General features: G+C 39.6%; 1 protein-coding gene across 1 annotated transcript in view; it reads right to left on the bottom strand.

Moving 5' to 3' along the window:
- Positions 1 to 12,995, bottom strand: part of LOC140453232 (polycystin-1-like protein 2) — a 113,280-nt gene extending 100,285 nt beyond the window's left edge. Inside the window, exons 1-3 of the mRNA XM_072547807.1 lie at positions 12,982 to 12,995; positions 11,037 to 11,263; positions 6,912 to 7,298 (exon numbers count right to left, since the gene is read on the bottom strand). Coding sequence (XP_072403908.1) covers positions 6,912 to 7,298; positions 11,037 to 11,263; positions 12,982 to 12,995 — 628 coding nt within the window. The remainder of the gene's footprint in view (positions 1 to 6,911; positions 7,299 to 11,036; positions 11,264 to 12,981) is intronic.
- Positions 12,996 to 27,145: the final 14,150 nt, after the last annotated feature.

Genomic DNA, 27,145 nt, shown 5'->3' with positions numbered 1-27,145 from the left:
ATGCTCTACAGAAAGCAAATTCTACCACTGTAAAATATCAATGTTAACCCAGACACTTATGCACTTGAAGCATGCAATGTTTCTATATAGTGGTTGCAGTAAGTATCTGTTGGCTTCTTCGATATCACAACATCCATAGCCAGTTTTTTAAATTATGGGAGTACGTAAGCAATACCACATCAATTTCTAAGATTACCTTCATCAAAAAAGGAAAAGAAAATAAGACTGCAGTGCTTTTCTGAGCTGCAACACAAAGCAAGTATAATGTATCTAAGAAGCTGGAAGAACACTCTGTCAGCCAGTGTACACAATGCATTAGTAACAGGTTCTGATAACAGCAGCTGCAGAATCTGTGTTCTTAACTGAAGGAATGGTTTTAAATTTACACTGACACAAAATCAGGGACACATCAATGACAGTGATACAGTCCAATGTTTTTAAGGTGGGATCGTGGATAGTGGAAACCTCATTTTTGACTGTCTTCCAAAGACAGGTTTACTGAATTACAGCTGTCCAATGAATGTAATCTGTTCTATATGAAAAAATAATACCAAGAAAAGAGTTCTAAAAACATTGCTTGCCATTTTCAAGGAAAGACTTCACAAAATTAAGGTGTCTGGTCTTTCCATGGATAATCAGAAAGATCTAGAAAAGTTCTGTCAAAGGCAAACTCAAGATCAGACTAATGTCAAACTTAACAGACTTAACGGATGCCATGCAGCCATCAACTCCATTGATTAGCTTGTCAGAAGATGCTGCAGCTTTCAGCAGGAGTCTAAAGAACTGTCAGAGAAGCTCATTGGGTTTGTTATTACATCTGCACCAATAAAGGATGCTTTGAGCAAGAAATAGGGCCAGACCTCAGAATGAAGCACAGGTGACCAACAAGACAATGCACTACAACATTGGCAGAAAGGAGACATTTAAGAAGATTCAGAAATGCAAACAGCTCAATGAGAAGGGTTTTGAAGAAGGGTCACTGGACTTAAAACATTAACTCTGCTTAATAGGAGAGGTCTTGAACAAGTACTTCTCTTCAGTATTTACGAACGAGAGGGACCGTATTGTTGAAGAGGAGAGTGTGAAACGGACTGATAAGCTAGAAGAGATACCTGTTAGGAAGGAAGATGTGTTGGACATTTTGAACAACTTGAGGATAGACAAGTCCCCCGGGCCTGACGGGATATATCCTAGGATTATGTGGGAAGCAAGAGAGGAAATTGCAGTACCGTTGGCAATGATCTTCTCGTCTTCACTGGCAACGGGAGTGGTACCAGGGGACTGGAGAGTAGCGAATGTTGTGCCCCTATTCAAAAAAGGGAATAGGGATAACCCCGGGAATTACAGGCCAGTTAGTCTTACTTCTGTGGTAGGCAAAGTAATGGAAAGGGTACTGAGGGATAGGATTTACGAGTATCTGGAAAGACACTGCTTGATTAGGGACAGCAAGCACGGATTTGTGAAGGGTAGGTCTTGCCTTACAAGTCTTATTGAATTCTTCGAGGAGGTGACCAAGCATGTGGATGAGGGTAGAGCAGTGGATGTAGTGTACATGGATTTTAGTAAGGCATTTGATAAGGTTCCCCATGGTAGGCTTATGCGGAAAGTCAGGAGGCATGGGATAGAGGGAAATTTGGCCAATTGGATAGAAAACTGGCTAACCGGTCGAAGTCAGAGAGTGGTGGTAGATGGTAAATATTCAGCCTGGAGCCCAGTTACAAGTGGAGTTCCGCAGGGTTCAGTTCTGGGTCCTCTGCTGTTTGTAATTTTTATTAATGACTTAGATGAGGGAGTCGAAGGGTGGGTCAGTAAATTTGCAGATGATACGAAGATAGGTGGAGTTGTGGACAGTGAGGAGGGCTGTTGTCGGCTGCAGAGGGACTTAGATATGATGCAGAGCTGGGCTGAGGAGTGGCAGATGGAGTTCATCCCTGCCAAGTGTGAGGTTGTCCATTTTGGAAGAACAAATAAGAATGCGGAATACAGGGTTAATGGTAGGGTTCTTAGTCAGGTGGAGGAACAGAGGGATCTTGGGGTCTATGTACATAGATCTTTGAAGGTTGCCACTCAGGTGGATAGAGTTTGTAAGAAGGCCTATGGAGTATTATCGTTCATTAGCAGAGGGATTGAATTCAAGAGTCGTGATGTTGCAGCTGTACAGGACTTTGGTTAGGCCACAGTTGGAGTACTGTGTGCAGTTCTGGTCGCCTCACTTTAGGAAAGATTGGAAGCTTTGGAGAGGGTGCAGAGAAGATTTACCAGGATGTTGCCTGGAATGGAGAGTAGGTCGTACGAGGATAGGTTGAGAGTTCTCGGCCTTTTCTCGTTGGAACAGCGAAGGATGAGGGGTGACTTGATAGAGGTTTATAAGATGATCAGAGGAATAGATAGAGTAGACAGTCAGAAACTTTTTCCCCGGGTACAACAGAGTGTTACAAGGGGACATAAATTTAAGGTGAAGGGTGGAAGGTATAGGGGAGATGTCAGGGGTGGGTTCTTTACCCAGAGAGTGGTGGGGGCATGGAATGCACTGCCCGTGGGAGTGGTAGAGTCAGAATCATTGGCGACCTTTAAGCGGCATTTGGATAGGTACATGGATGGGTGCTTAATCTAGGTTAGAAGTTCGGCACAACATCGTGGGCCGAAGGGCCTGTTCTGTGCTGTATTGTTCTATGTTCTATGTTCTATGTTCTCTCCAGAGATGCTGCCAGTCCTGCTCAGTTCTCCAGCAATTTGTGTTTTATTTTCTGATTTCCAGCATCCACAATTCTTTGGGTTTTTGTTTGTTAGGTTCTCCAGGTTGATTTGTCACCAGACCAGAAAAAGGTGAACTTTCAACATGCTCTGAAATGCTCAAAACTGCAGCAGACTATCAACGAACATAAAGTAATGCAAACAGGGTGGAATTCTGAAAACAGATGATTATCCTTGAACTGTCAAGTGTTCCAAAGTGATCACAGCTTGTTAATTTTGTCTATGCAGATGTCTAGGCATCAAATGCAGCTTCCTTTGTTATAAACAGATCTTAATGTGCACTTTTAAACATTTTCCCAGCACCTTCCTGACTCTTTTGTTTCAAATGGGAGACTGCTTTTCCCCTCTGATCGTTCTCTGGTGTCTCTGGAGCTACTCAATGAGGGTGACCTCCCATCCTGGGCCCACTCTGCCAAGCAGTGACCCCTGGGCCCACTCCAGTGTTCCATCTTCAAAACCCATCATCTAGATGGTTGGGGACAGCAGATGAATGTGAATAATAGCACCTAGTCACTGACTATCATGACTTCACTGTCACTGGAACTTCTTTCTGAACAGTCCCTGTCTACTTTACCAAGAGAAGGAAAAGGTAAAAAATGTATTGTGAATCAAAAATGTTTGAGAAAAGCTCTACCATCCAATAAAAGTCTCAGAACCATGATCGTGTGGTACATTCAACGCTTCAGTCCACCATCAAACCACCTTCCAAAGTACAGGGAGGTAAGACCACCTAAAGCTCAGGCTAGACCATTCACACCTTCTGGAAACAAATCAAATTTGTGCCCACAAACCCCTCACTCCCCTCACCAGCCACCCACCCCACCTTCTAGATTCAGGGCAGTCCCCATCCCCTTCCCCAGGTCCAGGGATCAATGTCCTCTCTCCAGGGACAGGACTTACCCCATCCCTGCCCACAGGCTCAAGGATCACTCTCCCAACCCCACTCCAACAATAGTAAAGAAGTATCTAACATTCATTCATTTTTAGTTTATAAAGATGAACTTGGCATATATCAACAAATGATTTTCAAGGGCAAACAAGTCTTAATGCCAAAAGCATGACAGCATTGTCCATAGTCATGCCCATGACAAACCAGTGGGTATGAAACACACAAGGCACTATCACTTGAATCAAATGTGCTGGTCACAGATGAATTGGGATTTTCAATACTTGTGAATGAGAGTGAGAAATGCCAAATGCATCAACCATGGCAACAACAGGACCCTCTCCATGTCTACACTACTATCCACTTCCCAGATAAAAGTACCAACATTCACAGTGCAAGGATCATTTCTTGAGGGTTTGCATTGTTTGACAAAACACAAAGAACTTGACTATTGATACGATAAACACCAGTTTCAGTGTATTTAATGTCTCAAACAATGGCAAACCATTTCAACACGTACCAATTGCAGTGAGGCCTATCTCAATGTCAGGAGCAACTTGCTGCATCTATTATGTAACTGTCACATATTGAGGCAATGTATACTTCTCAGTAAACTTCTGTACTTCAATGCTGCATCTCAGGTTTGTTTAAATACCATTGAATGGCAGAGCAAACTTGATGGACTGAATGGTCAACATCTGCCCTTACATCTTATAGTATTATTGTCCATTCACTTGCTCTCATAGTGCTTGATCGCTCACTCTGAGCCTTTCTGGATGCTCACTGCATGTCTGCGTTGCACTTCCTTAGAGACAAATAAACTGCAGGTGCTGGAAGAACACAGCAAGCCAGGCAGCATCAGGAGGTGGAGAAGTCAACTTTTCAGGGGTAACTCTTTTTCAGGACTGGAGGTAGGTGTAGGGGGAGCTGCAGATAAAGGGGGTGGCAGGGGCAGGGTTGTCAAGTGGGGATAAGTGAAGACAGGTAGAGGGTACCGTTTCCTTGCCTTGCCTATTTGCACTTTGATCATTCAGCAAGAGATAACAGGCTCACAGTATTGCTGTGCTGTTTAGCAACACATCCAAAGCTATGGTCGCCAACAGTTCTCAGTCATAGAGTCGCAGTCAAGTCAAGCAATGAAGCTTGCCAAAAGGGTATGTAAGCACAAGTCAAGGAGGTAAAAACAATGACTGCAGATGCTGGAAACCAGATTCTGGATTTGTGGTGCTGGAAGAGCACAGCAGTTCAGGCAGCATCCAAGTAGCTTCGAAATTGACGTTTCGGGCAAAAGTCCTTCAGCTTTTTATTCCTGATGAAGGGCTTTTGCCTGAAACGTCGATTTCGAAGCTACTTGGATGCTGTTTGAACTGCTGTGCTCTTCCAGCACCACTAATCCAGCACAAGTCAAGGGCAACTTTTAATATCCATGAGCTTGGAAACAATCAATCAACACTCAGAGCAGTCACAGTCAGGATCCAAGCCACATAAGGGCATGTTGTAGCCCTATTGCAGGCTAGTTTCCTCCTGGAATGATATAGAGGCAGATATTGAGGAAGCTGAAAGTTTGTGCTACAGCTGTTACTGTTAGTGCAGGTGGGGAGGTGATCTGAGTGACTGAACAGGCAGCAGAGCGGGCATGCAGGATTAGTGGCATCGGAGGTTGGAGTAGGTGACAGTGAATGAGGGAAGGTGTTGCAGGCAGTAGTGAGACTGGTGGAGCGTGAGTGTGAGGCATCAGAGAGAAGATGGTGGAGTGCACTTACAATGGTGGAGTGGATTAAGTCATTGACCTTCTTCCTAGAGTGCTGGGCATTCCTCCAGACTAGGACTGCACTAATCTGGATCAGGCTGGCAGGGTCTGGTGTCATGGCCTCCACTGCTGGTTCCTTATTGCAAAGTGGGGTAATGATTTCCTGTGACTGCCCAGTCTGGGGCAAATAGAAGGTGGTGTGCAAGGCAGCCACAGACTGACAGTGATGTCCCAGTACACAATCAGTTTTTAAAGAAGGTACAGGAACCAAGGGACGTTGGTCAATTCTGGGATATCCCAGCAAAGACAAATTATTATGGGAATGGTGCGTGGCAAAATAGAGCAAGATGGAAATCATGGGGTGATTTAGGGAGTTAATGAGGTGACTTTTGTAAGATATGCCAGAAGATCTAGTTAGACCTCAAGGAAAGAAACCCTCAGTTAAACCTGATGAAACTAGCCATAAAAAATAAGGTTCAGCCAAAGGGATGTAGAAAAATACTTAAGTAGGCAAACAGGGGACTGATGGTGTATAATGTGAGAAAATGTGAGATTGTCCACTTGGGGAAGAATAGAAAAGCTGACTACTTCAATGGAGTGAAATTACAAAATGCTGCAGTACAGAGAAATCAGACTGTCCTGGTTCATGAATCACAAAAAGTGAGCATAAAGGCACAGCAAGTAATGGGAATACCAGTGGGATACTGACTTATATTCTAAGGAGAATGGAGTATAGAAGTAGGGAAGTCTGCTGGTTGTTGTACAGGAGGTTATATATTTGGAGTACTCTGCATGGCTTTAGTGTCCTTACTTAGGGAGATATACAGCTGCATTAGAGGCTGCTGATAGAAAGTTCTCTGGGCTGATTCCCAAAATAGAATTGATTTATGAGGAAGGCTTAAGCCCTTGGGCCTACACTCATTAAATTTCAGAAGAGTGAAATGTGATCTTATTGAAGCATACAAGATCCTGAGAGAAGTTGACAGGATTGATAGCTATGGGCAATGTTTCCCCTCAGGATGGACCTAGAACCAACAAATGCCAATTCAAAATGTGGGATTTCCCATTTAAGATAGAAATAAGGAGGAATTTCTTCTCACAGATGGTTGTTAATCTGTGGAATTCTCTACCTCAGAGCAGTGGTCATTAAATATGTTCATGGCAGAGTTGGGCAGATTTTTGATGTACAAGGAAGTCACAGATTATGGAGGGCAAGCAGGAAAGTGGAGTTGAGCAACATTCAGGTCATCAATGATTTATTGAATGGGCAAAGAAGTCTTAAATGGCCTACTTTTCCTCATATTTCTTGTGTCTGTTTCTTCTGTAAAGGAATGTAAGAAATGGGCCAATCAATTTATTGAGCATTGCGATTTATAAATTTGATCAGCAATCAGTAAATAATTCATGGACAAATAATGGAGTTTTGTGGGATGTATCATATGCTTCAAATAAAGTTATGTTACATAACTTATTTCTGAAACAAAAATTAAACCCAATCCCCAATAACAATGCAACATTTACCTTCCTTCTGCATCAAAAATGTATAAACTGGAAGTTGACCATTAGAACTCTTCGCTGTATAAGACAAAATGTTGTGAGAATCGATAAAGTCAAACTGCAAACTTATTGGTGAACCCTGAGATACAGAGACCTTTATGGTGACATTGTTGCCCAGTTTCAGGGCATGTGGTTCCAACTCAGCCTTCAAACCACTGATCTTGAGAAGTAGAAGAATTGTTAAGTTTTGAGATATCTCTATGGAGCTATTTCGTGCATAAACAGTCACACTGTGTTGACCTGGTCCAATAAGGGACTGCGAAGACCCGTCTATAACAATAACTCCTGGTATCAGAGTAGATGCGTGAAGAGTGGTATTTCCAATTGACATAGTATAAGCCAAGTTGAAACCTACAAGGAAAAAATGATGAAAATTATATACAAGACATACATATATAAACCAGTGCAGTTACTAAAATTCTTTCATGTGTTTTAACATTTTTTTTGTAGATTATAGCAATTAACTGCATGATTCAGTTCAGTCTATGCAATTTGAAACCAAACTAAACCTCCTAGTTTTCTACAGTCAATTGAGTGCTTCAATAACTTAATTTTATTTAATAAAACTTGTATCTGCTGTATTATTGTGTATTGGATTTGTACTTCAAATGTGGGTTGAGAGCGTGGTGCTGGAAAAACACAGCAGATCAGGCAGCATCCAAGGAGCAGGAGAATCGATATTTCGGGCATTAGCCCTTCATCAAGAATCCCAGAATGTTGATTCTCCTGATCCTCGGACACTGCCTGACCTGCTGTGCTTTTCTGGCACCACGCTCTTGACTCTGATCTCCAGCATCTGCAGTCCTCACTTTCTCCTTTGTATTGCAAATGTTACAATACAACCAGTTTATTGGGAATGCTTAATCCAAAGAAAGGAAAGCAAGAATTTTAAATGAAAAGAGAGGGAAAAGATCAAATTATCTCCCAACATTTACACTTTACCAGCACTTCTATTCATTTATTCATTATGTTATCGGCATCTATGCTTTAAATACAAGGTCCCTCAGTGCCTGTACATTTATTCCAATACATTCTTAAATCATCAACAACCTCGGTCAGATGTCTATTCAGCTTTTGGAATTGCGGTGTCAGATTAGTCTTAGTAATAGCTCAGGGAAATTGAGTGGTAATGCAGTACACCATCAATAGGTTTGCAATGGATGAAGAGTTCCTGTAAACAGATGCACTGCAGTTCTTGTACAAATTTGGTTTGAAACCAAATAGGACTGAATATATATTTAGGTTAATCTCATATTTTTGTATGTATTCTACATACATACAACACTATATGGGGTCAATCAGACAGCAGAACTAATGATGATTCGGCATACTCTATGCAACAGCACCATCCAAACCCTCAGCATCTAGCACCAGAAAGAACAAAGGCAGTAGATGCATGGGCAGACCACCACCTGTGTGTTTCCCCTCCAAGCTACACACCTCATCCAGACTTGGAACTATATCACTGTTCCTTCACAGTTGCTAGATCAAAACCCTTTCTAATGGTATTTTGGGTGGACTATGCCACATGAAATGCAGCAGTTCAAGAAAGTGGCTCACATTTTCAAGAGCAATTGGGAATGGACAGAAATACCAGCCAAATCAGCCAAGCCAACAAAGTCTATGAATGAATATATTTTAAAAATGAAAATTCAGATGAAATGTCATTGAGCTAGAACACTGGGCAAAACCTTAATTGAAAAAGTTAGGGATGGAATAAAAATCGAAGATATCGAACAGACTAAGCAGATATGGAAGCATCTGTGGAGAAAGAAACAAAGTTAACGTTTCGAGTCTGGTATGACTCTGATGAAAATTTGGCCTAAGAAGTCTGCATCTGTCATTCAATGGGCATGGCTAATTCTCTATCTCAATGCAACAATCCTGCCCTCTTCCCATTCCCCTCGATGCCTTTAGTCTAGAAATCTATTTATTTATTAAATATATTCAGTGACTTGGCCTCCACTGCCTTCTGTGATAGAGAATCTCACACGTTCACTCCTCCCCAAATGAACAAATTTCTCCACATCTCAGTCCTAAATAGTCTATCTTATATCCTGAGATTGTGAGCCCTTATTCTAGATCACAAGCTAACACTATTTAAATAATATTCTACCATTCTGTGTTTCCTACTGAAGTGGAAAACATCACACTTGTCTACGTTATACTACATCTGCTATGTAGTTGCCCAGTGTTATGACACCAAGACAAACAGCTAAGCCAAATTAACCTTTCTACCTCTGTATTCGCAATACAGTAAAATTAAAACTGTCAGAGACACCCAACAGTTATTTCAATAGTTCGAATAATCAATCAGACATTTGAATAATCAATCCCAGACTTTGAGAATAATTAATTTCCAGACACTGGTTTTGTGTCTTAAACATAAGACTTAACTATTTATTAAATATGCAATAACTTTAGCAGAGAGAAAATTAAACAGCATGTTAAACTGATTAGTGTCTGCTTTAAACCTGAACATTCAAAGTAAAGACAGGCAGACAAACACACACAGTTAAGGGATAAATCAAATAAAATAACAAAACTGATCAGATTACTTAAATGGCTTTCACAATGAATTGTTTCACAGGCACAGATGTATATGCTTTGGATGCTTTTCTGGAATTGTTGATTATGGTCACCTTTCCAGTTCATCCTGGCAATGGCAGCAATACTTTGAACCCAACTTCCTAGTCTTTGGGCTTCCAAAACCTGGTGAGGGAGATTAGGCAGGGAACTTTCAAATATTCATGTTGTCTGGTCAGCAATCCAGAATAATGAGGGCCATCTTCGTTCCCCAAGCATGACGGGCCGGGAAACCCAGGATTGGGATTCTAAAACTATGGCTGAGTTAAAGAGTGCGGAAAAGCCAACGCTGCTAAGAAGCAGGTTTGAGACTTAATGCTGCCCTAGCCCAGCAAGCTCCTCTACCAACCCTTTCTGGCAGCTGCGAGAACTTTCATTCACATTTTGCCCATTATCTCCATTTCTCTTTGTAAATTTGCTACCTGAGTCGCTAAACTTTTGCAATACTTTGCTTTTGCTTTTGATGTTAAATTAATCTTTGGTTAGAAGCAACATTTCTGTTTTCCAGACAACTGCTACAACAATGACCCAATTATGCCATGTGGCAAAGGGTAGCTACAAATTCACTCTTTGACTTATTATTGCATAAGTAACATGACCTATCTCAATAAACAAAGAGGAGACAGAGCCACACAAATAATATCAGCCAAGATATTTATAGGACAGTGTCATATCATCATGGAAATGCTATCAAAACATGAAAAAGATAATTAAAAATGAATTTTAACAAAACAACGAAAATTTGGGCAAATAAGTAATGCAATGTTTTTTCATGATAGGAATTTGTTTTTGACATAGTTGACCGCTCTTTGGGATACAGAGGAACCTGAATTATCCAAAGGACACGGAAGGGGAGCATTTCATTCAGTTAATCGAATTCCGGATAATCGAATGCTGAATAACATAGTTTAGCCGAGGATCAGAACCTTGCAATCTTGCCAAATAATCTGATATTTGGATAATCAAATGCCGGATAATCAAGGTTCCTCTGTAGACGTTCATGGATAGAAACTCCTGACAAATTGTATATGAAAGATGGTTTCAGCAGCAGTTGAGCTGAACTAGGACAAGGCTGGGTAATGTTATGAAATTGGAAAAGTCAGTCCTTGTGATGACACAAAAATGTGGTCAGAAGCTCTACTTGGTGTCAAATACGACATGAGGATAAATCTCAGACCGTTGCCAAGGAGAAAACGCAAGAAATAGTTAGGGAATTGAAGTTGGAACAGGAACAGAAAATAACAACCTATGACTTGGCCATAATCTATCGAAGAAAGATTATGCTCATCTAGTTCCATGTGTTGGATAAACTTGAGCAACAGTGGAGGAGTCAAGGAGTGGTCGTCAGTTAGTATAGAATATATAGACTAGATTATAAAATAGAATATCCTTTTATTGTCCCATAAAAAATTATTGTACTGTTAATTTTAATGAAAATTCAACATAAACATCTAATTATTTAAGCTTATAATGTAAGTATTAGATATCAGAAGTAAGTTATACCATTCTCTTTTTCTGTCTGAATCCACAATGTGTCACCATACTGAACTGCACAGTTACGAATTGTGTCCAGTAGACTGGGACTGTAACACTGTAAGCCATTAGGTTTATTAACTGGCTCCAACACAATTTTGGATTTGCCAATTGCCCAAACGTCTTTGCTGTTTTTACATTCAATGGAGATGGAATAAACACCTAAAGCGTTGTACAGGTGTGCCATTGTAAACGACCTAATTAAAGTAAAAACAGGAACAAAAGTGAAAGACAAATCATACCAAGAACAAATCAATATATTTACTTAGTCATTCACTTTATTGAAAGGTTAAATATTTAAAGTGTGGCTGTGTGGATAAATTAATATTACGATAGTCCTTTTGCACCATAAAGCACACAGGGTTGAGTTTATGTGGAGGTCAGTTCATTAAAGTTTGTTTGTTCCAATTTGTTTAGTAAAGGTGATTTTATTCAAATAGGAACTTACAAAGATGTATAAGCCTTTCAGCTCATCAGCCTGCTCTGCTATTCAATGGCTCATCATCTACCTTAACACTACACGATCAGAATATGGATCTTCAACATCATTCACATATTTTCCTCTTTCAGTTTTGCATTTCTCATTCTCTTACTTGTCAACTACTATTTCTGTCTTGCTGCCATACTTTCATCTGTTTCTCACTTTTCTCTGTTTTAACTTTACTCTCCTATCTTACTTTTAGCTCCCACTTCCCTCACTGATTTTTTTTTCTCTTACTTTTCAGTTTTTTCCCAAGTTTGTGGGAAATAGAATAAAGAAACTGAAGAAACAATAGTCTATAATGAGTCAGTTATAATGGAAACAAGCTACGTTATTCATACAAGCAGTATTATATTATGTACTTATGCCCAAAACACTCCACTCAAGATTTGCATACCATGACAAATAAAGAAAAGCAAAATTTAAAGTATTAGAAGGTTACTTACTGTTGTTGATGGTAAAAGTAGGACATTTTTCCATCTCCTGTATAAACTGTACATGAGAATTTTTCTGGGTTTGGATTGAACTGCCATTCCAATGGGGGGATGATGTGGAAAACAGAATAGATAGGTGGCATCTTGGAGTCTATACCAAGCACGAAATTCATATTACGTACTGCACTGCAAAAGGTTTTTGTTAAATCACACAAAGTGCTTTATTGACGCTCACAATAATTTGTGATAATTACTATTTGCTGACAGCTTTAGAATCCAACTGGCATAAAATTAGCTTGCTTTACTTCACACATGGTATTTGCAAAGATAATTATATAACGATATGCTGCTATCAGGACTGATGTATGTTAAGTTTGTAAAGCAAGGTGTTAGATCTGTATCTGAAATAGCATCAGGTCAGCAGAAGTTTGCAGCACAGACAAAACCCATTTGGATCATTGCTAGAACAATACAATTACCCTTTAACTTTTTCCTGTGCTTTTGTATGATCCTCTGTTTAAAATTTTAAACAACTTTGTCCCACTCATAGAACATAGAACATTACAGAGCAGTACAGGCCTTTGGCCCTCGATGTTGCGCAGACCTGGGAACCAACTGAAGCCCACCTATCCTATACTATTCCATTTTCATCCATAGGTTTATCCAATGATCTTAAAGTTGGCGAGTCTACTACTGTTGTAGGCAGGGTGTTCCGCACCCCTATTACTCTCTGAGTAAAGAAACTACCTCTGACATCTGCCCTATATCTATCACCCCTCAATTTAAAGCTATGTCCCCTCATGTTAGCCATCACCATCCGAGGAAAACGCCTTTCACTGTCCACTTTACCTAACCCTCTGATTATCTTATATGTCTCATTTAAGTCACCTCTCAACCTTCTTCTCTCGAATGAAAACAACCTCAAATCCCTCAGCCTTTCTTCATAAGACCTTCCCTCCATACCAGGCAACATCCTAGTAAATCTCCTCTGAACGCTTACCGATGCTTCCGCATCCTTCCTAAATTGCGTTTACCAGAACTGTATGGAATACTCCAAGTGTGGCCACACCAGAGTTTTGTACAGCTGCAGTATGACCTCATGGCTCCAAAGCTCAATCCCTCTACCAATAAAAGCTGTATGCCTTAACAACTTTATCGACCTGGGTGGCAACTTTCAGGGATCTATGTACATGGACACCGAGATCTCTCTGCTCATCTACATTACCAAGAATCTTACCATTAGCCCAGTACTCTTTATTCCTGTTGCTCCTTCCAAAGTGAATCAGCTCACACTTTTCCGCATTAAACTCCATTTGCACCTCTGACCCTCTGTAACCTGCAACATCTTTCAGCACAATTCACAACTCCTCTGACCTTAATCTCATCCGCAGATTTATTAACCCATCCTTCGACGCCCTCATCCAGGTCATTTATAAAAATGACAACAGCAGTGGCCCCAAAACACATCCTTGCGGTACACCACTAGCAACTGAACTCCAGAATGAACATTTCCCATCAACCATCACCCTCTGTCTTCTTTCAGCTCGTCAATTTCTGATCCAAACTGCTAAACCACCCTCAATCTCATGCCTACATATTTTGTGCAAGATTTGATAATATGGAGAATCTTATCAAATGCCTTTCTGAAATCCATATACACCACATCAACAGCTTTACTTTCTTCCACCTATTTGGTCACCTTCTCAAAGAACTCAATAAGGTTTGTGAGGCACGACCTACCCTTCACAAAACCATGTTGAATATCCCTAATCAACTTATTCCTTTCTAGATGATTATAAATCCTATCTCTTATAACTTTTTCTAATACTTTACCCACAACTGAAGTAAGGCTCACTGGTCTATAATTACCAAGTTGTCTCTACTCCCCTTCTTGAACAAGAGGACATTTGCTATCCTTCAGTCTACTGGCACTATTTCTGTAGACAATGACGACATAAAGATCAAAGCCATAGGCTCTGCAATTTCCTCCCTGGCTTCCCACAGAATCCTAGGATAAATCCTATCCAGCCCAGGGAACTTATCTATTTTCACACTTTCCAGAATTTCCAACACCTCCTTCTTGTGAACTTCAATCCCATCTAGTCTAGTAGTTTGTATCTCAGCATTGTCCTTGACAACATTGTCTTTTTCCGGTGTAAATACTGATGAAAAATATTTTGCACTTCTCCTATCTCCTCAAACTCCTCACATAACTTCCCACTATTGTCCTTGATTGGCCCTAATCTTACACGAGTCATTCTTTTATTTCTGACATACCCATAGAAAGCTTTATGGTTTCCTTGATCCTATCTGCCAATGATTTCTCATGTCCCCTCCTGGCTCTTCTTAGCATATGAGACATCAATAGCTATTTTAATAATATTTAGCTAAGTTAGGTGGAATATCATGAAAATGCCTTGTTCCTGTTTGATTTTTATATTTAATTGAATTCTGTGCTAATTGAAGCAGACTAGTTAGAAATAGGGAATGGAGCTGTTTCCCATCACATATGCCTTTATTGGTGCCACTGCAATACGTGTCACCATTTGTAATGGAGGTCAGTTGACTGGAAAGTTGGTTTGTGACACTGAGTGACGCCAAAGCATGGGTGCAATTCCCAAACCAGTTGATGTCACTACGAAGGACTTTGCTTCTCAACTTCTCCCCTCACCGAGGCTCAGTGATCCTCAGATTAAACCACCAGTTCTCTCTCTCTAGTGGAGGAGCAGCTCTATGGTCTGACAAGACAATGATGATTTTACATTTATATCACTGCCTCCCCCTATTACCATGAGTAATTTATTCTTACTTTGATGTCCAATATCCTTTCCAACATCATCATAAACATTACAATTGTCAGTGTCTGTTAAATGGCCTTCCACTGACATTTGATCTAATTGGCCAACTTCATTTCTAAGAACCAGGTATAACATGCTTTCTTTCCTGTTGGACTGGACATATCGTGCTGCAAGAAATTCTCCTGATCACAATCTAAGATTTCTTGCCCCTTTACAATTAACACTACCACTATCCCACTAACACTATATTTGGGCAACTATAATTTACCCATTATAAATACACCATATTGCTTGCACTTCTTTGTGATTTCCCTGCACATTTGTTTTTTTACATCTTTCTCACCAGTCGCTTGGCTGATGATGACACAGAGTGATATAATTGCACAATGCTTGCTCTTTAGCTCAAACCAAACTGACTCTGTCCTTGACCAGTCTAGGACAAGTTATTTCTCAAGTACTGCAGTGCTCTCCTTAACCAAGAGTACCACCTCTCCTTGTTTTTTGCCTTTGCTGTCTTTCCTGGACATCTTGAAACCAGGAATATTTAACACACCATCCCGCTCTTCCTTCAGTCAGCTATTGTCATCTCAACATCATAATTCCACATCACAATCTGTGCCTATAACTCACCAACATTAGTTTTTTATTCTCCGTGCAACAACATACATGTAGTGCAATGCTGATTTAGAAAAGTCTAATTTTTCCTCTGCTCTGACTCCACCTATTAATATACTGTTCTCAATTCTAGTACTTTCTGTCTCTTACAGTGCAGTCGGTTCTGCTATAATGCAGGTTTCTTCAACTCAAATTGAAAAGTTTAGACCGATATTTGTAGAATGCAAACTTTCCTTACCTGTGTTGGCTATAGCAAGATTCCAGTCTCATTAGTCTAAATGGTGCGGCTATTGCACAATTTTCTTATAACTCGATGTCACTCAAGAACGGAACTTTCATGTCATATTAGAACCAATTCTATTTTGTGCATACTGCTATTAACTCTATTATTCTCGCCTGATTCTTACACCCCTGGGCTGTTAAGATTAAAGCTTCTCTAACAGCAAAATGCTCCACAAGAAACTCTGCTAGCTCCACTCAGCTGCTACCACCTCGTTTGTACAGGTCCACCCCACAGGCAATCCTAGTGTTCTGCATTCACCTGCCTCATCTTCCTATTTAACTAACAGAAGGTGGAAATACTCCATTTTGATTGCAGAAACATGGTAAACCCTTCTAGTACAGAGGTATAAAGCAGCAGCAGTGCTATATTTCAAAGTTAGAAGCCTTTAAATCAAGGAAAGTAAATAATCATATTAAGAATACATGACATCAGAAATAATATTGCCAGGAAGACATAATTTCAGAAATGGACCCAATATATCACGGAGTTAGATATTTTGAAGAAATCAGTTCTTGAGATGCAGAATAACTTTCAAATAAAATGCTAAATCTGAAGCTGAATAAGTTAATATACTACTTTCCATCGAGAGTTCAGTTAAAGTGCATTTGCGTCAAAGAAGCAATAGATTATTTTATAAAGTATGAAAGCCTTTGGCAATTACTTTAATATCAGAACAAATAAAATTCTTGAAAATGCAGGATATAACCGAGGAATTCAGCATCTATTCCTCAAGGAATTGTGGACCAAACCCACTTCATCACCGAAAGTTTCTCTGGCTAAAATAAGTGATCCACACCTAGCCTTTTAGCAAGGGGATTTTATGGCAATAGGATTCTCACTACATTTACACCAATTCAAGGGTGAGTGTCACAATATTAGCAGATAGTGTACCATGCTTGAAACCACACTGTCTACAGCGATCAGCTGTGCAACTACAAGCTCCAAGAGGCATAGAATTTAAGATTAAAAGTTTACTACAAGCAACTCTCCATTATAAGGGACATCAGATAGTAGAGAACTCACATGCCTTTCACAATCAAGAATGATCACTCTTGAACATTAATATCTTGATCTCAATCCTTTTCAAATGGTAGAAGGAATCAAACTATTTCAAATGAAAACATCAGTGGTCTAGATATAACTAGCTACAGAATTATAGGTAAAGGAACATTTGGTTACTGAACAATCAGTTGTGGAACAACCAGTCAAAGAATAATAGCACTTCATAAAACTCTCTAAGACTCACCACTAAGTATGAACTAATCCTTCATAAGATGCTTGGTGGCTTAGTGGTTAGCACTGCTGCCTCACAGTACCAGTGACCTGGGTTCAATTCCTGCCTTGGGCAGCTGTCTGTGTGGAGTTTGCACATTCTGTCTGTGTCTATGTGGGTTTGCTCCAGTGTCCTCCCACAATCCAAAGTTGTGCAGGCTAGGTGAATTGGCTGTGCTAAATTGCCCATAGTGTTAGGCATTAGTCAGGGGTAAATGTAGGGAAATGGGTCTGGGTGGGTTAGTCTTTGAAGGGGCAGTGTGGACTTGTTAGGCTGAAGGGCCTGTTTCCATACTGTAGGTGATCTGGTCTAAGCTTATGGAATCAACACAGGAGGCAGACTCTTGTTGAGATTATCTTGGTTGACATAAGAAATGTGTCACATACTCTCAGCAAGATGACAACCTGCAACTATGCTTGATTAGCAGAAATGTTTTCTGTTGCTGTCAACACGGAGGAGAGTTAAACCTGCAAGAGTCAACAAGTTTGTAAGGCAACACCAACAATGATAACTTATGAGCAGCATACCTACTTGAGCTCATTCATGAACCTCCAACGTTCAAACTGCAACATGGCATTGTGAACAGTAGTGGGGTCAGGTTCTGAGCAGAGTCAAGTTAAGCAAAATAGTTCAGCTTCTTAGCTTTCAATGAAGAATCCTCAGTAGCTATAAAAACATTATGCTAAGCATGAACCAATCCTCAAATAAGACGACTTAGGAAGTGAATATGCTGGTTTCACAAATACTACAATCAGTGATATCAAATGAAAGAGTTGAGTTAAGTAATAAGTTAAAGTAAGGAGTCTACACACTTCAGGACAGATTTACTGACAGATTAAGAATTGTAAACTCTGTTTACTCAGATTGGATATATGGTGTGAACAACTTGAGGGAAGTCACCACTGAGAATGGATGATCAATATCCAACAATTCAAGACATGGTCAAGAAGAAATTACGTGGCTTAGATATCCAGCATACTATGAGGAAGACATTTCCTGGGCTGGCAATTCAGGATACTGCAAAAATGAAAGCATATGTTAACGTGGCAGCTGTGCACCAGAAAGGAAATTTATAACATTATCCTGCACGAGTGCAGGTTCCTGTTCCAACAGGAAAGACATGCTCCATGATGGAAATCCAAGAGTTAAAAAGTCTTCCAAGTTTAAAGGGAATTTCAGAGACAGAATCAGTGAGGAAAGAGTTGGGGAGAGGGGGCTGATGAATGAGTGCATGAGTTCATTTTGTAAGAAGATCTGATGCAACACTTGAGTCCTGATATCACCAGCATGGTTAAAGTGTCCCTTCCTTTATTTCCTCGGAGCTAATCACTCTCTTGACAGCCCCATAGCTAACACTCCAATTAGCTTCCCCTCACTGAGTAGGGAGGATTCAGGGGCCCAGCCCATAGTGGCCACAAAGGGGGTCAGTGCCATTTCCTGCTCAAGGGCTAGGAGGACAACATGACAGGCTTCTTACTGTCACTGAACTCCTTCCACTACCCTCAAAATTGCAGCCAAGTAGGAACACAACCCTTGAGTTGCCATTCGACTTCAAATCCATTAGGCCTTATTCACTGCTCCGCTATAAAAATGGCCACTGGCAGGTGCATATACTGCAGGAAATCTACCTGGAGAATTATGACTCTCACCTCACACAACTAACAATGGAGCCCATAAAACAGCACCCTAAAGCATTTCTTTACTCTTCACTATTAACAAGACCTTCTGCCATAGTTTGGTATCAAAGTATTCATACCAAATTCACAGATGAAGGAAAACATGCTGTTGCAGTTGGTCATGAGCCAATTCAGGTATCCACTTGCTTTGCGAATATAGGTACAATCTTCTGGAGAAGAGGATGGCTGTACAAGCCAGTTTTTGTAAGTTAGGCAAGATCCATCTAACCAAGTGAGAGCTGAAAAAAGAAATACAAAGAGTTTTGGTTTAAGTTCTGTACAAGACTTTCAGGAATGTAAAATTTCTGAATAAACAGTTGGCTGGGAGGGATTTCTAGATTTTAGCAGAATACATTGAAAACAGATAAACATTGTGGCTGGATACTTCCCACTTTTTGATGCAAGTTTGTTATGTCAACAGGTTTCTGAGGCTAGATGAAATAACATTTACATCCATTTACTAGTGAATAGGTTGCAGTGATTGAGTCATTTTGCTAATGCCAATAACTGAAGGGCCTGCATATCAACTATAAATTGAAAGTTGAAACTCATGCAATAAACACTTCATCAAATATAGTGATAGGACAGCAATATGAAATTTGTTCTGGTTTGGTACCATTACCTTTTCAACAGATAGATGGCAGTTTCACTAAAATGGGTAAAGAACTTGCAAAAGAAAACAATGTGAAGAAAAGAATCAGTAAGATCAGAATATTATATCTGGAAAAAACATTTAAGGGAAGAAGGGGAAAGATTTATAAGGTACCCAAGAGGCAACCTTTTCACTGAGAGGGTGGTGAGTGTATGAGCGTGTGGAGCTGCCAGAGGAAATGGTTGTAAGCTGGTACAATGACAACACTTAGAAGACATCTGGATGGATACATGAATAGGAAGGGTTTAGAGAGATAAGGGCCAAATGCTGGCAAATGGGACTTGGTTAATTTAGGATATCTAATTGGCATAGACGATTTGGACTGAAGGGTCTGTTTTCATGATGTTTTCAAGATCCAATGAGACAGAGAATTTCTTACATCCATCACTGCATATTCAATGAATACTTCCACCATTAATGTATTTAGTATACCACTGATGTTAAAAAACTATTTCAATTTGTTAGTACTACAAAACAAAAATTATGAAATTCACTTGAAAAATAACATTAGCAATGTTATTGACACAGATAGCATACAGATTTCTTGGCCTAGTGTGACGAGTTTATCAAACATTTTCCTTTGAGGTAATGCCTCTTTAAATCATACAGTGTTGATTATAATTTTATTACCTATAGGTCATTTTGGTGGTCAAACTCATGAGCATACATCAAGATAGACTGCTTAGTCATAGTTAGCACTAGAAAAAATTTAAGTGGGTTCTATAAAAAATGCAGCAATCTATTCTGAATATTTAATACCCAAATAGTGAGAGTAAAATCTTACTTTGCACACATTTAATGCAAAGACAAATCAAATTGTGCAATTATATTGCAGTCCTTGACAAATGCACAAGAATGTTTTCAGGTACTTTAATTAAAAGAAATTAATTGCTTACATTTGTACTTTATGTCTATTTAAATGCTTTTACAGTAAATGTAGGGCCTTAGTCAGATCCTCATGCCATATATTTGCAGGTTGAAAAGTCTGTTCAGCAAATATTGCCCAAAAAGCAAAAATTTATTGATCAACCTACTGAAAATCTTCAGCCTATACTGATAAATTAAATTCACATGGCCAATCTACTTAATTGTAAAAATCTGAAAGTTATCATCTGTCCAACAACTTTATTACCCCACCTGCCACATTTGCCGTAAGTACTTTTTCATCCAATATACCTGATATAGTTAATGTTGCATCATACTGCATTGTTGTGTAAATTGATGTTAATAGCATTATTCTAGCTATAATTTAGTATCAACATAAACTAAAACTGCACATTTCTGTGCATGAGGTATCTAGGTTTTGTCTTCTTTATGCTAACCACAAAAAAAAGACATGCAATTACACTTTGCAAAATGCAAGACAAAACTAAATTGCAAATGAACTGTACAAATTTATCACATTTCAAAATATCTTGTACAGATAAAATACTCCGTTGTAATTGCTTGCAGCTATTTCACTGAGTTCCTGATGAAAGATAATAATGGAAAAAAATCTGTATGTTACTTTATACAAGTGACTGCATTGCTACACTATTATTTATGGATACTTACAAATTGAAAAGATGATAAAGCAAATTATCAATACTTGTTATAAACTATTTTGTTTCACTTCTTATACATTTGGAAATATCATCACAGAATTTAACATAGAACTTAAATCACTAAACAAACCGTTAGGACCAACACATTTGTGTTGAATTTATGCTCCACATGAGCAATGCTGTCACATTAGTTTATCAGCAACTTAAACACTGTACAATTAATGATCAATCACATTCATAGCCCCAGACAAGCAGTAATCTGGACCAAATTATGTCAGACAACAAACATTAGCCTCTGTTTAAATTCCTAATTCTTCTCACTTTTAATTTGCTGATGTTTTCGTTAATTTTGTTTTATACAGCTGTCATGTATAGCCCTTAAACTTGCATTTAACTGTTGATTTACATCTCTTACCTGGATTATTGGATTTAGGAATCAAACTATGTACCAAATAAGCCAGACCAATCCATGTAGTTGTATTATCTGTAATGTGGTCTCTCAGAAATATGTCTGTTGCATTATCCTTGACAAAGGCGAGATGCCCACCATGTTGCTTGCACCATCCTTGGGCACTGGAAAAGTTGAGTTGCATTGGCACAAATTCATAGCATGAACTTCGAAACTCAATTTGCCTTCTCAGGCAAGGTATTGCATCAGTCTGATAACAAGCATAAATAGCAATTACAAGAAATATTTGGAACTCCATACTTCAACCTTCAGCAAAATATAAAGATCAGAAGTGATCTCACAAACATAATTTTATAAGCCATGTGATTCCGCCTGACTTATTCAGTAATAAAGAATTAATTCAGGCATGTCAGACTACAATGATGGATCAAATTTCTGAAATTGAAGTCCAAGATGTATTTTGCATTTATTTTCAGTGATCCATTATGTTGAAGGAGGAACTCGTAAAAAATGTAGAACTGCAACCTTTAAAGGCAGTGCATGACAATGAACTACTGGGCATTTTATAAATGTACAGACAGATAATCCAAACATGTCTTCGAATTAAATTACAAGTATAAGACAAGGAGATATTGGTCCAAGTCAGTAAAAAGCAAATTCAGGACTAACAATAATTAATATTTTCAGCAGGTATTTGGATGCTGTGTTACTGGGATTGTAGGTTTTCATGGGGAAAATGGTAACTCATTTCTTTGTATCTATACTTTCCTTTATGTAATTCTTCATCAGCACTCTATCATAATTCTAGCGTGGTGAAGCACAAACCAAAATAGTGACATCAGTTTGCATTACTGATTAAAACAAAGCGTTCTAGCCTTTCTTAGGAAATAGCACATTTTAAAACATTTTCATAAAATCAGTGCAGCTGGTTAAAGTGCAGTTTGGGGGAAGCTTATGAACCTAGATTTTTACACCCATGTGCATTACTCAATTGAATCATTTTCTTTTACAGGTCGTTCTCCTGTAACACGCATTTATTAAACGTGATTTATCTGTAATGCGATTTGTGAATTGCCAACCTTTTTCTTACAAAGGGAACTCAACGTTCGCTCTTACATGATCCTCATCGCCGACACTGGGTGTTGCAGTGCGCTGAGGACTGGACTCCACGCCAGCACCACGTGATCAGTTGGCTTGTGCACTTTCTCCTGAAGAGCTTTGTGACAGGTACAGTATTGTGAAATGTTTGTACTAGTGAACTTGGAAAAGTATTATGAAAGAAGCTGGGAGCAAAATGTTAATTCAAAAACTTAGAGTTGAGATAATAGTGAAATTTCACAGGAATTGACTAACAGTAAAAGGACAGTGTTGAAGAGCAGTTAGAAACTTGGCTTTTTTTTTGTACCAGAGCTTTTTTCTCTCTTTTTGTTCAAAAAAATATGTTTAGGTGTTAAAGAATATCTGCACACCCTTGTGATTCTGTTTCAGTGACTAACCAACTGCAAAAAAATCAGTATAGGGGTTTGGACATGGTCAGTCAACTGCTCAGGGTGGTCAGTCAGGAAACTCTGCACATGGATGACAGGGAGAAAGATGGGTGGCACACAGTTATTTTTGATGCATGTGTGGAGATGTCGAGGGGCTGAGTAGGCTGTGCAGAAGAGATTCAGGTTAGTCAGGGTCAGATGTTAGTGCAAATGAGATTGAGTGGGGAAGATGTTGCAGGAAATGATGGGTACAGTAGCAGAGACAGAGCGAGATATCAATGATAGTGGCACTTACACTGGCAGAGTGGAGAATGTCATTGATCTTCTTCCTACATTCTGTGCATTCCTTCAGATGGTTGAAATTGCACTCTCCTGGATGGTAACCCTGCTCCAGGTTGGTGCAGTTCCAGTAGAATAGTGTCGTTTATTGGCCTGGGAGAAAAATGACACCCTGCCTCTGCATCATCCCATCCCCAATAGCAGCATCTCCCAATGCCAGCCCAAAAAGAGAGGCACCAATTTTCCATTGCCTGCCATGTCCAGGGCCAATGTCAGGAACTATACAGCGTAGCTCCAGCCTGACAGCTCTTGTTTGGTTGCACAATATCTTTTTAAAGATGACGCTGTACCACAAATGTTAGTCAGTTCTGGCATATCCAGGAAGTGGTGAGTTGGAAATGGCGAGTTGGAAATGGCACATGGTATGACAGTGCTAGAATGTGAGAGACATGCACCAAAGGGTGGGGTAGGTAATAAATCAGGCAGATTTGTAAAATAAGGTGATAGATGTCCTCAAGCATCACAATGTGATACCCTCTGAAAACTTGACAAAACTGACACTTAGCAAATTAAGATTCAGCCCTTGATCTATCAAGACAGGTTTCATTCTGGCATCTGACCAGTGTCATCATTGGGCAAGGATCAGAAGATTGGCTAGAATGTAGTGCAGCCAACAGATATAGATGTCAATTGAGAATAATCTGTTGAAGATTCTGATGACTTGCACTATATAATAGCACACAACAGTTGTAAAACATCAGAATTTACTTGGACTGTGCTATCGTTTGTGTTAGGCTATTATTTTTGTTTAAATTTTTACTGGTATTTTTGGTGGTTCACCTCAAGCCTGGTTTTTCCCACAGGCCCCATTATTTCAATTTCATTTTCTATAACATGGTGTCACACAGGAACACAACCACGGTTTTGTAGGAGAACTACCTGTATATCCTGATTTTAATCTCTTAATTTAACTATTTGGCTTTAATTACAAAAGTTAACAACAGGTGACACTGCTCCAGTGGAAAAACTGATTATATTCAATTTGACTTCCTGTTTATATTTGTCCCATTCTCTTCCTCTCTTCTCATTTACTTCTCACATTTTCAATTAATTTTCTCATTTAGAACCATCCATTAAAATAACAACCTCCACTGAAGAAAAATACCATTTTATACTTCATTGAAATCCACTACCAGTATTACCATTGTTCATAAATTTAGGTTATAACATGAGCTGAATATCTCTATCACTCACAGGTGGAATGGAAGTAACTCATTGCCCTCCAGATGCTTCATATTTAATATTCAGGTCTGGCAGCACCTATGAAAAAACAGTCAGCATTTAGAAACCAGTAGGACTTCTTCATAACCATTCTGAAGAGTCATACTGGGCTCAGAATTTTGTTTCTTTGTCCACTGATGCTGCCAGACCTGCAGAGTTTCTCCAGCATTCTCAGTTTGAGCTTCCAGCATACACAATATTTTTTCTCTGTTGTTTGGATGACTTAAGTTTTGGAGGAACATGGAAAAATGTATTTCAGATTTTGTGTATATACCTGGGTGGTTTCTTTAAAGGAACTAACTGAACATTCACTGGAGAGGATTCTGAACTTTGCTAATCAACATAATTCATTTCTAGAAAGCTATGTCATAATCTGGACAGACTGAAAACATCCAACTCTTAAAATTCCTATATTTTGCATCAGAGGTGAAGGTGAAGGGGAAGGGTGGGGGGGGGGGGACCAAGATTTGGCTGGGGCAAGATTCTGGAAAATCTCTATGCTTTTTGAAAATTGTTAACAGGTGGTTAAAGAATTCTTCTTGTATCCACCATTTGCTGATCAGATGAGATTGGCAGCAATGCAGCACTTGTTGCAACACAGACAGCCAAACCAAATTAGCCTCCCTATCCTTGTATACACAAGGCAATAAAATCAAAACAATGACCCTCAAAACTGCCCCCAAAAGGTTCCCATACAGACTTTTTGAATAACCAGTACACCAGGTTTGTAGCTTCAACAAAACAGTTAGCTATTAATAACATAGTAGATTTGCTGGAGCAAAGTTAATTGTTAATGATTTAAACTCAATTATCTTTGGTTCTCACACAAACAAAATGGTATCTTGTTTGGTTTTGTCAATGTTCTAATGCATGCAAACAGCTTCAGTAGGCGGAAGTATATTCATTTAATGCTTATAACAGAGATTCTATTCTTTGAACTTTCAATAAGTTGATGAGAGGACAACCAGGGAGCAATCAACCCTCTATTTTGTAGTTTTTAAGCACACAATCTGACTTAAATGCACTCCCCAAAAAAAAGGTCAACACCTGCCAGATTGACTACCTCCCCACAAAGCATTAGTGAATATTCAACACCTGCCACCTATCGAGCATTAGACATAGCAGCAGAAATTTGGCCATTCAGCTAGAGTCTGCTCCACCGTTCAATCATGGTTGATAAGTTTCTCAACCCCATTCTCCTGCTTTCTCCCCGTAACCCTTGATCCCCTTTACAATAGAAAACCTATCTCCATCTTAAATATACTCAATGACCTGGCCTCCACAGCCTTCTGTGGCAGTGAATTCCATAGATTCAACACTGTCTAGCTTAAGAAGTTTTTGCTTATCTCTATTCTTAAAAAGGTCTTCCTGTACTCTAAGGCTGTGCCTTTGGGTCCTGGTCACTCCTACCAATGTAAACATCAATCCAACATCTACCCTGTTCAGGCCAATGTTCTGTAAGTTTCAATTAGAACCCCCCTCATCCTTCTAAACTCCATCGAGTATAGACTCAAGAGTCCTCAAATATATCTCAAATGTTAAGCTGTTCATTCCTAGAACCATTCTCGTGAATCTCTTCTGAACACACTCCAGGGCCAATACATCCTTCCTGAAACATGGTGCCCAAAACTGCATGCAATACTCCAAGTGCAGCCTGACCAGAGTCTTATAGAGCCTCAGAAGTACATCTCTGCTTTTATATTGAAGTCCTCTCAAACTAAATGCCATCAGTGGCACGGTGGCTGGCACTGCTGCCTCACAGCAGCAGGGACCCAGGTTCAACTCCCACCTCGGGCAACTGTCTGTGTGGAGTTTGCATATTCTCCCAGTGTCTGCGTGAGTTTCCTCCCACAGTCAAATGATGTGCAGGTTAGATGCATTGGCTGTGCTAAATTGCCCGTAGTGTTAGGTGCATTAGTCAGGGATAAACGTCGGGGAACGAGTCTGGGTGGGTTGCTCTTCGGAGGGTCAGCGTGGATTTGTTGGGTCGAAGGGCCTGTTTCCACACTGTAGGGAATCTAATCTAATCATTGCATTTGCCTTCCTAACTACTGATGCAACCTGCAAGTTTGAGAATATCCTGGACTAGAACTCTCAAGTCTCTTTGCACTTCAGACTTCTGCATTTTTCTTCCCATTTAGAAAAAAGTCCATAGCTCTAATCTTCATACCAAAAAGCATGACTTCACACTTTCTCATGTTGAACTCCATCTGTCATTTCTCCCAACTCTCCCAACCTGTCTAAATCCTTCTGCACTCTCCCCACCTTCTCAATGCTACCCATCTTTGTATTATCTGCAAACTTAGCCAGAATGGCCTCAGTTCCTTCATCTAGATTGTTAATGTATAAAGGAAAAGTTGTGGTCCCAACACCAAGCCTTGTGGAACACCACTTGTCACCAGCTGCCACCCTGAAAAGGACTCTTATCACCACACTCTGCTTTCTGCCAGATAGCCAGGTTTCAAACCATACGAGCACCTTGCCTTGAACACCATGGATCCTTATCTTCTCTTCTGTGTGGGGCACCTTGTCAAAGGCCTTCTTGAAGTCCAGGTAGATAACATTCATTGTTCTCCTTGGTCTAATCTGCTAGTTACTTCCTCAAAGAATTTTAACAGATTTGTCAGGCATGACCTCCCCTTGATGAAACCATGCTTACTCTGCCCTATTTTCCCATACATTTCCAAGTATGGAGAAATCTCGTCCTTCACAATGGATTCCAGGATCTTACCCACGACAGAGGTTAGGCTAATTGGTCTGTAATTTTCCATCTTCGGCCTTACTCCATTTTAAAGCAAGGGTGCCACATTAGCAATTTTCCAGACCTGGAGTTACTCGTCTGTCTTTATTATTTATCCTGTTATATA

Source organism: Chiloscyllium punctatum, chromosome 26 (assembly GCF_047496795.1).
Source record: "Chiloscyllium punctatum isolate Juve2018m chromosome 26, sChiPun1.3, whole genome shotgun sequence".
Classification (NCBI taxonomy): domain Eukaryota; kingdom Metazoa; phylum Chordata; class Chondrichthyes; order Orectolobiformes; family Hemiscylliidae; genus Chiloscyllium; species Chiloscyllium punctatum.
The sequence above is the reverse complement of the archived record's forward strand: the minus strand, read 5'-3'. Positions and strand labels throughout refer to the sequence as shown.